Source organism: Eleutherodactylus coqui, chromosome 6 (assembly GCF_035609145.1).
Source record: "Eleutherodactylus coqui strain aEleCoq1 chromosome 6, aEleCoq1.hap1, whole genome shotgun sequence".
NCBI lineage: Eukaryota > Metazoa > Chordata > Amphibia > Anura > Eleutherodactylidae > Eleutherodactylus > Eleutherodactylus coqui.
The window spans coordinates 242,487,029-242,502,978 of record NC_089842.1 but is presented as its reverse complement, the minus strand read 5'-3'; the positions used below and the strand labels follow the sequence as shown (position 1 = coordinate 242,502,978).

Here is a 15,950-nt window from a genome sequence, read left to right as displayed (position 1 = left end):
TCCCCTTGGGGGACTTTAACATGCGATGCTTTGATCGCTCCTGCAGTATGACGTAATGCTATAGCATTACGTCATACTGCTTTTTTACAGGCAGTCTATCAAGCCACCCTATGTGGATGGCTTGATAGGCAGTCTGCTAAGGCAGCCCTGGGGCCATTCATTAGGCCCCCGGCTGCCATGACACCTGCACGGTTCCCCCCATTTCTCACCGCGGGGGGGCCGTGCGGGACCCCTAAACAGCGTTCGGGGGATTTAAATGCCGCTGTCAGAATTGACAGCGGCATTTAAAGGGTTAATAGCCCCGAACGGCCGAGCGCGGATATTGCTCACGGGTGTCAGCTGTAATAAACAGCTGACGCCCGCGCTGTATGGAGGGAGATAGCGGCGCTACCTCCCTCCATACACGTCCTGCAACAGCAGGACGTAGTTTTACGATAGCGCCGTCACTAAGGGGTTAAAGTTATTTCAATATTGAAGTATATGAGAAATATAAATATGACGCTCAACCTGCGAAAGAATCCTAATGTGATGTTTTTTTATTCTTGATTAGCTTCTTAACATATTCCCGGCTGCCATGCGCTACATTCCCGGTCCTCACCAGAAGATCTTCAATATTGCTGGCTACTGTAAAAAAATCTTTAAAGAGAAGGTGAACAGTCACCGAGCCACCCTGGATGAGAACTGCCCTCGGGACTTCATTGATTGCTTCCTCATAAAGATGGAAGAGGTGGGTTTTATGGATGAATGTAGATGATCAGACCTTTAACCCCTTACTGCCTACTTTGTACAAGTTTGGGGGTATTTTCATCTTCATTTTTTAAAAGACATAACTTTTTTCTTTTTCTGCCCACATGGTCCTATGGGGGGGGGGGGGGGCTGGTGGTTTGCTTGGCCAGCTGTAGTTTCTATTATTACCTTATATTACCAAAATGTGTTGAATAACCTTTATTATTTTTTATGGAGGGCAAACAGAAAAAAAATACATCAATCTGCCATTATTTGGCTTTTTTTTACAGCATAAGGCCTCATGTTCATGGCCATATCAGTAAAATGCTGCGAGTCTCCGGCAGGTAGAGAATCGGCAGAGACCGCGTATGGCTGCAGGGTTGCTGCGAATGCCTGCGCATCATATGCTTACGGGTAGTATCTGCAGTATGACTCTTTTTTTAAATTGTCCTCTCTTTCATACTGGGGTTGTTTATGAATATGCTGCCCATACGCAATGTAGTGTATGTATGGACAGCATTTCATGTGTTGCCTATACCAACGTATAGGGCTCCCGCTGCGTGGTGGTACTGATGCAATCTATTTCTCATGTGTATCATCATGCAGTGTCTATACACACATGTGCATGGAGCAATTAAAGTTTATTGCCTGTCATTGTTTCTATTCACTGCATATCACTCGGCAATGCAATGTACATGTAATACACAGTGAAAAAATGGTTGTGTATAGAAATAGAGATGAGCGAGCACCAAAATGCTCAGGTGCTCGTTGCTCAAGTTGAACTTTTCGTAATGCGCGAAAGCTCGTTTCGAGTAACGAACCCCATTGTAGTCAATGGGATACTTGGGCATTTTTCAAGGTGACGGATGTTCCGCATAGGGGATGATTTATGAGACACCTGAAAACATCAGAAAGTCATGGAACCACCACAGAAATGGATAGGGAAGGGCAGGGGCAGCATGCATGGGTGCATCTGAGACTCCGAGGTCGCACTATTGAAGGGGTTGTCCCGGGCCGAAAGATAATTTATTTTTTTTTGCCCAGTCCCGCAGTACCTGTAAAGGAAAACCACTGACGTGTGTTATTATAAAAAAAAAAAATTCCCTTAACTGAATCCCCATTCAGCAACTTTAAAAAATCTTCTGTCCAAGATGGCTGCCGCTGGTCTTCTCCCACAGTGCACCGCGGGTCTTCTCCCATGGTGCACCATGGATGTTCCTCTGCTGTCTGCCGATTCCAGCCACCTCATTGGCTGATCGGCACCATGTGACGGGGGCGGAGCTACGCGATGATGCTGAAAAGGGGGAGGAGCCAGGACGCAGCTTGTGAGCCCGGACCATCTAGGAGAAGAATCCTCTGAGCAAGCGCGACTGTTCCTGCGACCAGAGAAGAAGTTTGTTCGTCGCCATGGAGACGGGGACGCCAACACGGGGGGGGGGGGTAAGTATATAACTTCTGTATGGCCAATATTTTATGCACGATGTATATTACAAAGTGCATTAATATGGCCATAGAGAAGTGTATAACTGCACCTGCTGTTGTGGGACAACCCCTTTAAGCCACATTGGGGGCAAGAGCCTGGCCGTCACCGCCCTAACAATTTACTTGGGACAGACCATGAGCAGCAAGGCACACGCGCTGGCACATCTTAGCTAAACACCACACTAGGTGCAATGAAGGACAATCACTGCCAGCGGGTGACACCATTGCCTCTTCTCCTGGGTTACATGCTGGCATTGCTGTCCAATGCCCCACACGAGCCTGTGTCTCAGATAACTGTGGTAACACGAGAGCAAATACATCTCGACCAGTGCTGATCCCCAGACCCCAAGGAGGAGGTGTAGGTGGCAGAATAAGCCTGAGAAACCGTGACCGCGGTAGGACCCGCAATCCTCTGTGTGGGAAGCACGTGAGCGGGCCCAGGTCAGACTCGGTCCCAGCCTCCACCTGGTTGACCCAATGTGCCGTACGGTTCCTTTCATTGCTCCAAAGACTGGATGAACCACGAAGAAATTCCACTGGCCAAACCTGGCACAGTTGCACCCCGCCCAGGACCTTCGCCTCTGCCCACACCCTCAACAATCGTGGGCATAAAGCGAACTTGGATGCTAGTAGTGCTGTGAACGTCTCACTAAATCAGTTACGGTTTCTTTCATCGCTCCAAAGACAGGATGAACCATGAAGAAATTGTAATGGGCAAAGCAGGAGAATTCATTCTGTGTATGTGTCAGATAGCTGAACACTGCGCTGGGAAACCTTTATGTGTCCAAAGTTTCAGCGACCCCCTGAAACATTTGTGTACTAAGAGTATAGGCGAACCCCTGAAACATTTGTGTACCCAGAGTATAGGCGAACCCCTGAAACATTTGTGTACCCAGAGTATACAGTGATGGCGAACCTTTTAGAGACCGAGTGCCCAAACTGCAACTCAAAACCCACTTATTTATTGTAAAGTGCCAACATGTCAAGGGGCGGGGCTTATCACGACATATGATTTTTACCTCCGTCGTTCTTAAAAGGACCAGGCTGTTTCAAACTAGACCGGGTGCAGATTTTGACTTCTTTTGGATGCGGAAATGCTGTGGAATTTGCCACGGAAATTTCCGCTGAAGACATTCTGCAGCATTTCCACCTCGTTTAAACATATCCCAGCAGTGATATTGACCCCCCCCCCCACAGAGCAGCCCCAACAGTAAGGGTGACCCCCCCCCAGAGCAGCCCCAGCGCTAATAGTGACCCCCCCAGAGCATCTTTGGTGGTTATGGTGACCCCCGCACAGCAGCACCAGCGGTAATAGTGACACCGCACCGTGGCCCCAGTCGTAATAGTGACATCCCACAGTGGCCCCCCAGTAGTAATAGTGACACCACACAGTGGTCTCAGTGGTAATAGTGACATCCCACAGTGGCCCCAGTAGTAATAGTGACATCCCACATCAGCCCAGTAGTAATAGTGATATGCCACAGCAGCCCCCAGCAGTAATAGTGACATCCCACAGTGGCCCCCCAGTAGTTATAGTGACACCACACAGTGGCCCCAGTAGTAATAGTGACATCCCACATCAGCCCAGTAGTAATAGTGACATCCCACAGCAGCCCCCAGTAGTAATAGTGACATCCCACAGCGACCCCAGCGGAAATAGTGACACCCCAGTGGTCTACAGTAGTAATAGTGACACTTCACAGCGTCCCCAGTAGTAATAGTGACATCCCACGGTAGCCAGTAGTAATAGTGACATCCCACAGCGGCCCCAGCAGAAATAGTGACACCCCACAGTGGTCCACAGTAGTAATAGTGACACTTCACAGCATCCCCAGTAGTAATAGCGACATCCCACAGTGGCCCCTGTAGTAATAGCGCCCCCAACCCCTCTGAGAACCAAATCCCCGCCACACACACTTCCTCTGCTTGGCGCTGTTGCTGCCACTGATCTTAAGAGCACACTGTGACGTGCTGACAGACACCTCCTCCCCTCCCCTGCTCTCGCGGAACCAAGTAGGAGACGTCAGAGGAGGGGGAGAAGGATCCCGGCCGCACACTGACGTCAGTGTGCGCCGGGATCAGCGCCTCTAGCAGCGCTGCTGAGTGAATACCAGCAGGGAAGCTGCGGTAGTATTTACTAATGTGGTGAGCGGCTGACGGCGGCGAGTGCCAGCTGGGAAGGCTCTAAGTGCCGCCTCTGGCACGTGTGTCATAGGTTCGCCACCCCTGGTATAGGCAAATGCCTGAAACATTTGTGTCCCAAGAGTATAGGCGAACCCCTGAAACATTTGTGTACCAAGAGTATAGGCGAAGCCCAGAAAAAGTAGATTGCTAAGAGTATAGGTGAAGGTCTGAAAAATTGGTGTACCAAAAGTACAGGTGTACCCCTGAAAAATTGGTTCACCCAGAGTGCAGGTGAAACCCAGGAACATTTTTTTAAATATAAAGCTCGTTGTTGCTTAATTTGCTAAAAGAGCCTGGAGGCAGCCCTCCGAAAAACAATAGTTAACAGAGCCCTTTGGCCCTCAGAAAAATTGGCTGTTCAGCGTGATGTCATGCTGGTTTAGAAGGAGGAGGATCAGAGAGGGATAGACCAAGCTACTTCTCTCCTTTTTTGGGGTGACAGAGGGTGCATGGTTCTCCTGTTCCAGCTTAAAGAATCTTTATGTTCCTCTGCTTTCCACCGGTGGAGAAGAGAAGTCAGGGAAAATACAGCCCTTGTTCATCTTAATGAGTGTAAGCCTGTCGGCGCTGTCAGGTGACAGGCAGGTACGTTTATCCGTGATGATCCCCCCAGCAGCACTAAACACACTCTCTGATAAGACGCTAGCGGCAGGGCAGGCCAGTACCTCCAAGGCGTACAGCGCAAATTCGTGCCACATGTCCAGCTTTGACACCCAATAGTTGTATGGAGCAGAGGGATCACGGAGGACGTTGGTACGGTAGGCTAGGTACTCCCTCACCATCTTTTTACAGTGTTTCCTCCGACTCAGCCTAGACTGGGGAGTAGCGACACAGTCTGGCTGGGGAGCCATAAACCTAGCAAAGGCCTTGGAGAGTGTTCCCCTGCCTGCGCTGGACATGCAGCCTGATCCCTGCGTGTCCCCTGCCAGTTGGCCCACTGAACTACATCCTCTACCGCTAGCATTGTCAAATGGGAACTTTAGCTTCAGCGTTTCCACCGGGGCCTTGTGGTATTGCATCACTCTCGTACCCCTTTCCTCTTCAGGATTAAGAGTGGAAAGGTTCTCCTTATACCGTGGGTCGAGAAGAGTGAACACCCAGTAAGTTGGCCAGAATGCGTCTAATGCAAGGGTCACGGGAAAGGCAGCCTAACATGAAGTCAGCCATCTGTGCCAGAGCCCCAGTACGCAACACATCGCTGTCCTCACTAGGAGGATGACTTACATGATCCTTCTACTGCTCATCCTCTTCAGCCCATACACGCTGAACAGATGTGAGGGAAGTAGCATGGGTACCCTCTGCAGTGTTGGCAGCAGTCTCTTCCCCCCTCCTCCTCCTCCTCCAATACGTGCTGAGAAACAGGCGTGAGGGTGGTCTGGCTATCAAGCAATATATTATTATCCCCCATCTCCTGTTCTAACCGCAAAGCGTCAGCCTTTATGCTTAGCAGCAAACTTCTCAGCAGGCAAAGCAGTGGGATGGTAATGTTGATAGTGGCCGCATCGCCGCTCACCATTTGTGTAGACTCCTCAAAGTTTCCTAGGACCTGACAGATGTCTGCCATCCATGCCCACTTCTCTGTGAAGAACTGTGGAGGCCGACTACCACTCCGCTGGCCATGTTGCAGCTGGTATTCTACTATGGCTCTACGCTGCTCGTACAGCCTGGCCAACATGTGCAACATAAAATTCCAGCGCGTGAGCATGTCGCACAGCAGTCGGTGCACTAGTTGCTGGAAGCGATGTTGCAGTGCCCTGAAGGTGTCAGTATCTGTTGTGGACTTCCTGAAATGGGCACACACGCGACGCACCTTGCTGAGCAGGTCAGACAAATGGGGGTAGTTTTTCAAAACGCGCTGAACCACCAGATTGAAGACGTGGGCCAGGCATGGCACATGTGTTAGTCTGCCAAGCTGCAGAGCGCCACCAGGTTATGCCCATTATTACACAAGACCATGCCTGGTTGGAGGTTCAGCAGTGAAAGATACTGGTCGGTCTGCTCTGTCAAACCCTGCAACAGCTCTTGGGCGGTGTGTCTCTTCTCTCCCAAGCTGAGTAGTTTCAGCACAGCCTGCTGACGCTTCCCCACTGCAGTGCTGCAGCACCTCGAGCTTCTGACTGCCGGCGACGTGCTCACACATTGAAATTGAAAGGCGGAGAGGGGGGAAGAAGGAGGGTGGGTTTTGGAGGAGGTGGCATAATAAGCCGGAGAAACCTTCATTGAGGTAAGACCCGCAATCCTCAGTGTGGATAGCATGTGAGCTGACCCAGGGTCAGACCCAGTCCGAGCCTCCAGCAAGTTCACCCAATGTGCCGTCAGCGAGATGTAGTGTCCCTGCCCGCTAGCACTTGTCCACGTGTCCGTGGTTAAGTAGACCTTTCCAGTAACCATGTTGGTGAGGGCATGGTTTATGTTGCGTGAGACGTGCTGGTGTAGGGCGGGACGGTGCACAGGGAAAAATAGTGGCGACTGGAGACCGAGTACCGAGCGACCGCCGCCGCCATCATGTTGCAGAAAGCCTTCGTTTCTACTAGCTCGTATGGCAGCACCTGCAGGCTGAGTAGTTGTGCGATATGCACGTTTAAAGATTGTGCATGCGGGTGGGTGGCTGCGTACTTCCGCTTTCGTTCCAACGATTGGGTTAGCGACAGCTGAACACTGTGCTGGGACACATTGGTGGAGGTGAGGGTGTGGGTGCAGGCCGGGAGGTGCTCGTGCCTGCGTTCTGGGAGGGGAAGGGCATTTCTGTGGCAGGTTGTGACACAGGGGAAGAGGCAGTGGTGTGACCCGTAGGTGGTGAATGGCCTTCGTTCCACCTTGTGGGGTGCTTAGCCATCATATGCCTGCGCATGCTGGTGGTGGTCAGGCTGGTAGTGGTGGCTCCCCGGCTGATCTTGGTGCGGCACAGGCTGCACACCACTGTTTGACGGTCGTCAACGCTCTTAATAAAAAACCTCAAGGCCTTTGAACACCTAGCCCTCTGCACGGAGGCTTGCCGCGAGGGGGTGCTGTGGGGAACAGTTGGTGTTTTTTTGCTGTGGCCCTGCTTCTCCCCCTGGCCACTCCACTGCTACTTCCAACCTGTTCTGCTGCTGCCCTTGCCTCCCCCTCTGAAGCCCTGTCTTCAGTAGGCTTTGCAAGCCAGGTGGGGTCAGTCACCTCATCGTCCACCAGCTCTTCCTCTCACTCCTCAGTCTGCTCCTCCCTCAGACTTACTGCCCTAACAACCACCTCACTGACAGACAACTGTGTCTCATCCTCATCATCCACTAATAGCTCTTGAGACAGTAATTTGAAGTCCCCACTCTCATTACCCTGAGTCTTTGAAAGTTCCAATTTTTCGGCATCGGTCATGACAAACACCTTACATGGCTGTGGAACCGTTCTTTCAGACTCAGGTCAGGGACCTGAGAAGAGTTCTTGGGTGTATGCCTGTTCTGAATCTCTCCTTTTCCTGGAGTTAGCAGGCTGGTAGAAAGGAGGAGCAGCCTGAGGATTCAGAGGTGCAGTGCCTTGGCTGGCATGAGTGGACTGCATGGAAGACTGGGTGTTAGATAAAGTACTTGAGGCATTATCCGCTATCCACGTCATCACCTGATCGCACTGTTGTGCTTTTAATAATGGTCTGCCACACAGACCTGCAAAATGTGAGAAGAAGCTGGGGCGGGGAAATACGCGGCGCTCTACTAATCCCTCAGCAGCATGCACAGTTTCACCCCACCCAGGACCTCAGCCTCTGCCCACACCCTCATTCGGACACGCGCGTCCTTGACCTTGACCCTTACCTCTAGTCTTCATCATGTAGGATAAAGGATAGAGCAGGACCAGAAAAAACTAAACCACTGTATACCGCTCATACCTTGAGCTGATTCACTGCCCACAGAGACTGGTAGATATGAGAGGCTTTGAGCAGGGCCAGAAAAGATTAACCCACTGTATAGTGCTGATACCTAGGCCTAATTCACCGCCCACAGAGAATGGTTGATTTGAGAGGCTCTTTGCAGGGCCCAAAAAAATTACACCACAGTATGGTGCTGATACCTAGGCCTAATTCACCACCCACAGAGAATGGTAGATTTGAGTGACTCTGCACAGGGCCAAAAAAAATTAACCAACTGTATAGCGCTGAAAACTAGGGCTAATTCCCCACACACAGGGACTGGTAGATTTTAGAGACTCTGAGCAAGGCCAGAAAAAAAAGTAACCAAAATAACCAGCGTATAACGCTGAGACCTAGGCTTATTCACCACCCACAGAGAATGGTAGATTTGAGAGTCTGCACAGGGCCAGAAAAAAATTAACCCCCTGTATAGCACTGAGAACTCGAGCTAATTCACCGCACACAGAGACTGGTAGATTTTAGAGACTCCGAGCAAAGCCAGAAAAAAATTTAATTAAAAATGGTAATTTCCTAAGTACTGTGTGTACACCCCCGTCAGTACACTGCATAAACCTCTAACAGAGGGCAGAATACAGCTGGAACGCTTGAAATAAAACTGGTGCACTACTGGTCCCAGCCAGCCAAAATGCTACTCGGCGGTCACCTGATCCCGCCAGCCACTCACTGCTGTAGACGTGCAGAAGGTTGGCACGTCACAGCAGGAAGTGGTAATGCCCTCCCTGCATGTTTAGTGGCGAAAAAATGGCGCTAAACATGCGGGGAAGGAAATGAAATTTACTCGAGCAACGCTTGGTCCTCGACTCGAGTAGTGAGCATCTCGAGTAGGCTAATACTCAATGGAGCATCAAGCTCGGACGAGTGTGCTCGCTCATCCCTAGATATAAAGCCTAAGTCATGCAGTGTAAATGACACAATATTCTTTTCTGCAGGTAGTTACGTTTATGACAACACCAAAATTATATGCGTTATTTGCAACATTTTGGGTTCTATACGGCTTTTTTTATCATTTTTATTGGGGGATGTTTGTCAGTGACATCGCATTTATGCTTGTGGTGGTTGTTGTCTTGCTGCAGTAAAACAATGGAGTCAATCAGACACTTTCTATTTAAAAAAAAATTATTTGGTACATTTTTTTCTATACCCGCCTAAAACTTTCGCACAGTATTGTAAAATAATTATAAATTCTAATTTTCCAGGAAAAAAAGAAAGGAAACACAGAATTTCATGAGGAAAACTTAGAGGCAATAATATTGGACTTATTCTTTGCTGGGACAGAGACTACAAGTTTGACATTAAGATACGGGTTTCTTATACTCTTGAAACATCCAGAAATACAAGGTAATCATTTGAATGTGTTTACAAGACCTCACACCCTCTGTAGTGAATTAGGGGGGCATAGGTAGCAGTCACACCTGGTGCCATGGTAAGTGGGGGTCCTATTACAGATTTTGCACTTATGACCAGGAGCTTTATGATCCACCTCTGTCCCCAAATATTTGTCAATTCCCCCAATGTGATTAGTTACCCTTTAACGAAAACAGATAGTAATATTATCTACCTCTCAAAGATCAACTTGCTCTGCACATGAAATGCAAAGATCCCTCCCCTACGGCAGCCCTTATCCACAAGCCATGAGTTGGTTTTCAAGTTTGAGCTATTTTGGGTTGATAACCTACAGAGCCTTTTGCAAGCCCCATTTCTGAGATGTAGGTTAGTTGTAAAGGCCCATTTAGTCACAACGATTATTGCTCAAAATTTGCTCAAAAGCCATCTTTTGAGCAAAAATCGTTGCCGTCACTTGTCATTGTCTTTCAGCATGCTGAAAGACCATGATGAACCTTATCAGGGATTCGCAGCGGGATACAGCTGATACTATTGTTTCAGCTGTATCCTGCTCCATGATGGCAGGCGGGGTATGAAGAACAGAGCGGTCCATCTGTGTTCTCCATACCCCGCTCAGAGCGCCCGGCTGCATAACAGCAGCGCGCTCTGTGCAGAAAAGAGCTGGACGCAGAAGACAAGTGGGACACCCCGCTTGTCTTCTGCATCCTCCGCTTAGAGCGCTCGGCTGTATAAGAGCCGGGCGCACAGAGCAGGGAACAGCCAGAGCGCAAGGTGATTGCTCAAGAGTTCTAGTTTGTTTATTTAAAGACTGGATAGGGCAGCAAAAATGTGGCTCCGGGTCAGGCACATGGAGTTATGAAGCAGTGGGAACTTTGTGTTCTCTGTTTGCAACATTCCTAGAGATAAAAGCCTTGTGGAATAAGTTGGCGCTAGGCAAATAAAGATTATTATTGCACCTTAAAATATGGCATTTGATTGAAAATTGTAAGATTTTTTTTCTCATGACTTCAGATTGAATCAATTAGAAAAAACCCTCTTCATGGAATTATAAGCGTAGGAAGCTCTTATCTTTTTATCAGTGCTGTTGAGGACCCATCCTGAGGACAATGCATCAATAGTTGAGCAGCCAGAGACCATCACTCGGGAACCCACCCAATTAGCTGAGCAGGCACCTGCGGTCAGCCCCGCCATCCACAGGGGTTAGAGTCAGGACTTCTGCTTTGACCCCTGATGGCATGTGCCCACTCAACTGATTGGCTGAGTACCCAAACAACAGACCCCAGCTGCTCAACTATTGATAACTTACCTTGAAGATAGGTTATTATCCACAGTATTGTGTCTGGAAAGCTCCTACAGCACTCATTTTGTATGGCTGAATGCAATGTGCAGGAGGCCGAAGTTTTCAACATTTTCAAATTCTTTTAATAATTAATTTAGTTGTAATTGCACTATGAATACAATTATACTGTCATACTAGACTGACAAATGTGTCCTTCGCTCTATTCTTTTAAATGTTTAGAGAAGATCCACAAAGAGATTGACAATGTAATAGGCAGAGATCGGTGTCCATCAATAGAAGACAAGAGCAAAATGCCGTATACAGAAGCTGTAATCCATGAGATCCAGAGATATGCTGATATCGTCCCTATGGGTGTGCCTCATGCTGCCAGCAAAGACACAACCTTCAGAGGATATCACATTCCAAAGGTACAGTAATAAACTTAATAATAATAAACTTTAGTTGTATAGCGCCAACATATTCCGCAGCGCTTACATAGACAGGGGGGATACAGAAAGACAAAATACAAACATTACAGAACCACGGTTACATAGTAATCAGCTGATGGAGACAATAGGGGTGAGGGTCCGGCTCCAACGAGCTTACATACTACAAGTAATGGGGTGATACAGAAGGCAAAGGGGCTGGAGATGTGCACGGTATGGCGGGGTGTGAGGGATGTTATATACAGACAATGGTCAGACATTTAGCCGTGTGACGGCAGAAACAGTATGACTGCAGGAGCGGTTTATGATGGCTAGCAGGGATTGCAGTCAGTAGGTCAGGGAGCATGTTATCAGGTGGAGTACAGAGGGGTTTGTTTAGGGAATGCGGTATGCCTCCCTGAAGAGGTGCGTTTTTAGAGCACGCCTGAAGTTCTGTGAGTCCTGGATTGCTCAGGTAGCCTTTGGTAGTGCGTTCCAGAGGACCGGTGCTGCTCTGGAGAAGTCTTGGAGGTGGGAATGAGAGGTTCGAATTAACGGGGCGCTCAGTTTGGTTTCGTTAGCAGAGCGGAGAGCCCAGGCTGGGTGATGGATTGAGATGAGGGAGGCGATATAGGGGGGCGCTGCACTGTGGATGAGGGATACAATATAGGGGGGCGCTGCACTGTGGAGGGCTTTGTGGATGAAGGTAGCAAGTTTGAATTGAATTCTGTATGTAACGGGCAGCCTGGCAGTGACCGGCACAGGGCAGAGGCGTCCGAGTAGCGGCTGGACAGGAAGATGAGCCTGGCTGCCGCATTCAGGATGGATTGGAGGGGGTAGAGTCTGGTGCAGGGGAGGCCGATCAGCAACGAGTTGCAATAATCGAGCCGGGAGTGGATGAGGGCAACAGTAAGTGTTTTTAGCGTGTCCACACTGAGAAAAGAGCGGATTCTTGCGATGTTCTTGAGGTGCAGCTGACATGTTCGGGCCAGAGATTGGATGTAGGGGGTAAAGGAGAGATCAGAGTCGAATATGACCCCAAGGCAGCGGGCGTGTTGTCTAGGAGTTATGGTGCCACACACTGAGACGGAGATGTCAGGAGGAGGTCGGTTAGTGGAGGGTGGAAATACCAGTAGGTCAGTTTTAGAGAGGTTTAGTTTTAGGTAGAGAGAGGACATGGTGTTAGAGACAGCGGACAGACAGTCGGGGATGTTTTGGAGGAAAGGTGCAGAGATGTCACGGGCAGAGGTGTATAGCGGGGTGTACAGTATGATTGTCTCCTCAACTTCGTGCCTCTCTTTACTCTCCACATATTTCTGTCTTTTAAGCTTACAAATCAATGCAGAAATGTAACATTTTCTCCTTGGAATCTCATAATACTCTTACAGCATTAATAACTAGTCTACATACTACATGGCTAAATAAGGTGCTTCAGAGATATTACGTCCGTGGATATCACATGCAAATGAAGGTGTGCTGATCTTCTCAATGTCTTGGCTTAATTCTTCCTATTAACTACTAACCAGACTAGACTTTTAACCTTTCTGGTTTTGAACATCTACATATTTTATACGTTTCCTTACAGGGAAGCTTGGTGTTTACAGTCCTGACGTCTGTCCTAAAAGACCCCAAACTATTCAAGAACCCAGATGAGTTTGATCCTGGGAACTTTCTTAATGAGAAACATCTCTTCAAGAAAAGTGATGCATTTATGCCATTCTCTTCAGGTAAGAGATTACTGGTTAATACAGGAGCTAACTAGCAACAATTACCTTCAAGCCATGGCTGAAGTAGAATTTAAGATTATTCAGAAGTTTGGCAATATTTTGAGGACGTCTTAAATTGATATGGTTGTTGAATCGAAATTGGGTTTAGAAGGACCACAAATATGACTTAATAGGAATTAAGAATCTATGATCTTGTCTTTACATAGACACAACATATTAATATAAGTCAGTGCTATCACATAAAACACTTTAAGATATGGCCCACAGATTTCTCTTTGAATCATGGCCAGTATATAGAGCGTGTACAACAGCTAACAACAGTTCTGCGTTACAGATTTTAGGAAAGCCATATTTTTGAACATGTCACTACAGATAGAATCGACCCCTTAAAGGGTTAAATTAAGATGATGGTTATGAATGCTATATATGAGGCATGTTTGATGCAGAACAGTGGAGAAAAACAATACTAATTTGGCAAAGCCAAGTCTGGCTGTAAACAGTTTTTTTTGTCCATTGCTATAACATTATGAAAATCACAAAAAAGTATGACCATGATCACTTACCGAAATAGTAGTAGGACAAAGATATGGAGACAGGATATACAACCTCAGAATACATGCAGAAAGCCCAAATGCTAAATGGAAGAGCTGGCCCATTAAGAAGTATTCATGTTTACCAGCAGTCCTACGGGAAACTACAAGAAGCACATTGATACATTATATCGAAGCATACTAAGAGACAAACTCAATGCTGTTGCCAGGACGATTGTAGTGGTGCTGTATCTGGACATGTATCTTTGGTCAGATACACATATTTGCCTAAAAGGGTGATTTAAAGGGCCATTGCGGTGAAAACACATTTTTCCATCACTGCACCCATCACCTGATTGCTTTTGACACACTGGAGGTCTCCTCTATATTTTGCAGTCACTTCCATGCAGTACAGCCTCCCGACTGATACTTATTTGGCTCCATCTTGCTGTGGAGATTTCTGCTATCACTTTCACTTTTTGTCTTATCAATCCCATGATGCATCAGTACAGCATTACATGACCAGCTAGAGATTTTATTGACTCTGAGGCAGGGGAAACACTCCCATAACATTCTGTATTCACCTCCATAGGATGCACACCATAAGTATACAGTCAGGAGGAGGAGCTGTGATCTTCTCTATTAAAACTTTTCACCGTTGTGGCGCTTTAAAATGTTTTTGTCTAAACCAGACAACCACTTTAAATGTAACTATACTGTTTATTGTCTCTGATCATTCTGTCTTCTCAGGTAAACGTGTGTGTATGGGAGAAGGCCTGGCCCGCATGGAGCTCTTTCTGTTTCTAACGACTATACTGCAGAAATTTACCTTGGAGCCCACTGTAGACAGAAAGACTTTGAGCATAAGACCGGAGCCCAACACCAATGCTTCAAGACCGCATTCATATGAGATGAAAGTTATCCCTCGTTTTTGAGTTTAGACAAACTTCTTGCACAAAGGCAACCTAAAAGTTCCGGAGTTAAAGGGGTTCTGACATTAAAAAAAAAAATTGTACTCACCTTGCCTGACTAGGACCGATCGCCAGGCATGTCCCCTCCAGCCGGCATCTTTTTCTGTGGCTTGTAGAAGCAGAGCAGGAGCGGTCAAAATGACCGCTCCTGCTCTGCTCCGTCCGTCAGTCACTTCCGAGGTGAATGGACGGACCGCCCACAGCAAGCATGTCACAAGCAGTGCTTGCTGTGGGCGGCCCGTCCGTCCTCGCTGAACTCCAAGATTCTGCGCGTGCGCAGTGGAGACACGGCCCGTCCTGACTCCTGTCAGAGGGCACCTCTCCACTGCACATGCGCGCGATCCCGGAGCAGCGCGGCTCTTGGAGGAAGAAGAGGAAGAGCAGCGCCTGCCGGGAGATGACCCCCCCCGATGTCAACAACAACAGGAGACAAGGTAAGTATGAGGTTTTTATGTTTTAGCAGCCATTAATTGTGGGTTCCCTGGGTCCATTAGGCAGACCAGGGAACAATGGCTGCTAAAGCATAAAAACATTATTTGTGTCAGAACCCCTTTAACAAAATAAGAAGGTTGCTCTAAATTTTAAAGAATATAAAAAAGCCTAAAAACATAAAAACTAGAGATGAGCGAACCTACTTGGCCACGCCCCTTTTTTGCCCGAGCGCCGCGATTTTCAAGTACTACCGTACTCGGGTGAAAAGTTTCGGGGGGCGCCGTGGATGAGTGGGGGGGTTGCAGCGGGGAGTAGGGGGGGAGAGGGAGAGAGAGAGGGCTCCCCCCTGTTCCCCGCTGCTACCCCCCACTCCGCCACGCCTCCCCCCGCCCCCCAGCACACCCCGAATCTTTTCACTCGAGTATGGAAGTACTCGAAAATCGCGGTGCTCGATCGAGTAATTACTTCAAACGAGTAGATTTGCTCATCTCTAATAAAAACTTATTTCCCTAAAAATGATTCTATTTTTCTATTCTATTTTCAGTGCTGGCCATGTCTGTATCAATGTACACAATTCAATTCTCAACATCTGTAATTATTTTACATTCATAAACACATTGAGCTGCACCTTGTCTCTTGTCCTGTATTCTGTATGTAGGGTTTTTGATAGGAGAAAGAGAAGAAAGAGAAAAAGAAAGAGAAGGAGATCTTCCTCTACGACTTCTTCTCATCCTTCTTCTACTTCTTCTCCCCACAGAGGAAGAAAGAGGAGGAGGAAGAAGGACAGAGAAGCTTATTGGTTAGCACTGTTGCCTTCTAGCGCTGGGGTCCTAAGTCCAAGTCTGACAAAATACAACATGTTTATGGGGTTTGTATGTTCTTCCTGTGTTTCTTTTTCTTCTACTCCTACCGTGTAGCATAGTGGTTATCAGTGTTGGGTTGCAATACT

At 47.9% G+C, this 15,950-nt stretch overlaps 1 protein-coding gene across 1 annotated transcript in view; it reads left to right on the top strand.

Annotated features, from left to right (window-relative positions):
- The window catches only part of LOC136633459 (cytochrome P450 2C8-like), a 30,038-nt gene extending 15,302 nt beyond the window's left edge, over positions 1-14,736 (top strand). Inside the window, exons 5-9 of the mRNA XM_066609212.1 lie at positions 551-727; positions 9,490-9,631; positions 11,157-11,344; positions 12,927-13,068; positions 14,349-14,736. Of these exons, the coding sequence (XP_066465309.1) occupies positions 551-727; positions 9,490-9,631; positions 11,157-11,344; positions 12,927-13,068; positions 14,349-14,533 (834 nt within the window). The 3' untranslated portion in view covers positions 14,534-14,736. The remainder of the gene's footprint in view (positions 1-550; positions 728-9,489; positions 9,632-11,156; positions 11,345-12,926; positions 13,069-14,348) is intronic.
- The last annotated feature ends 1,214 nt before the right edge of the window (positions 14,737-15,950 follow it).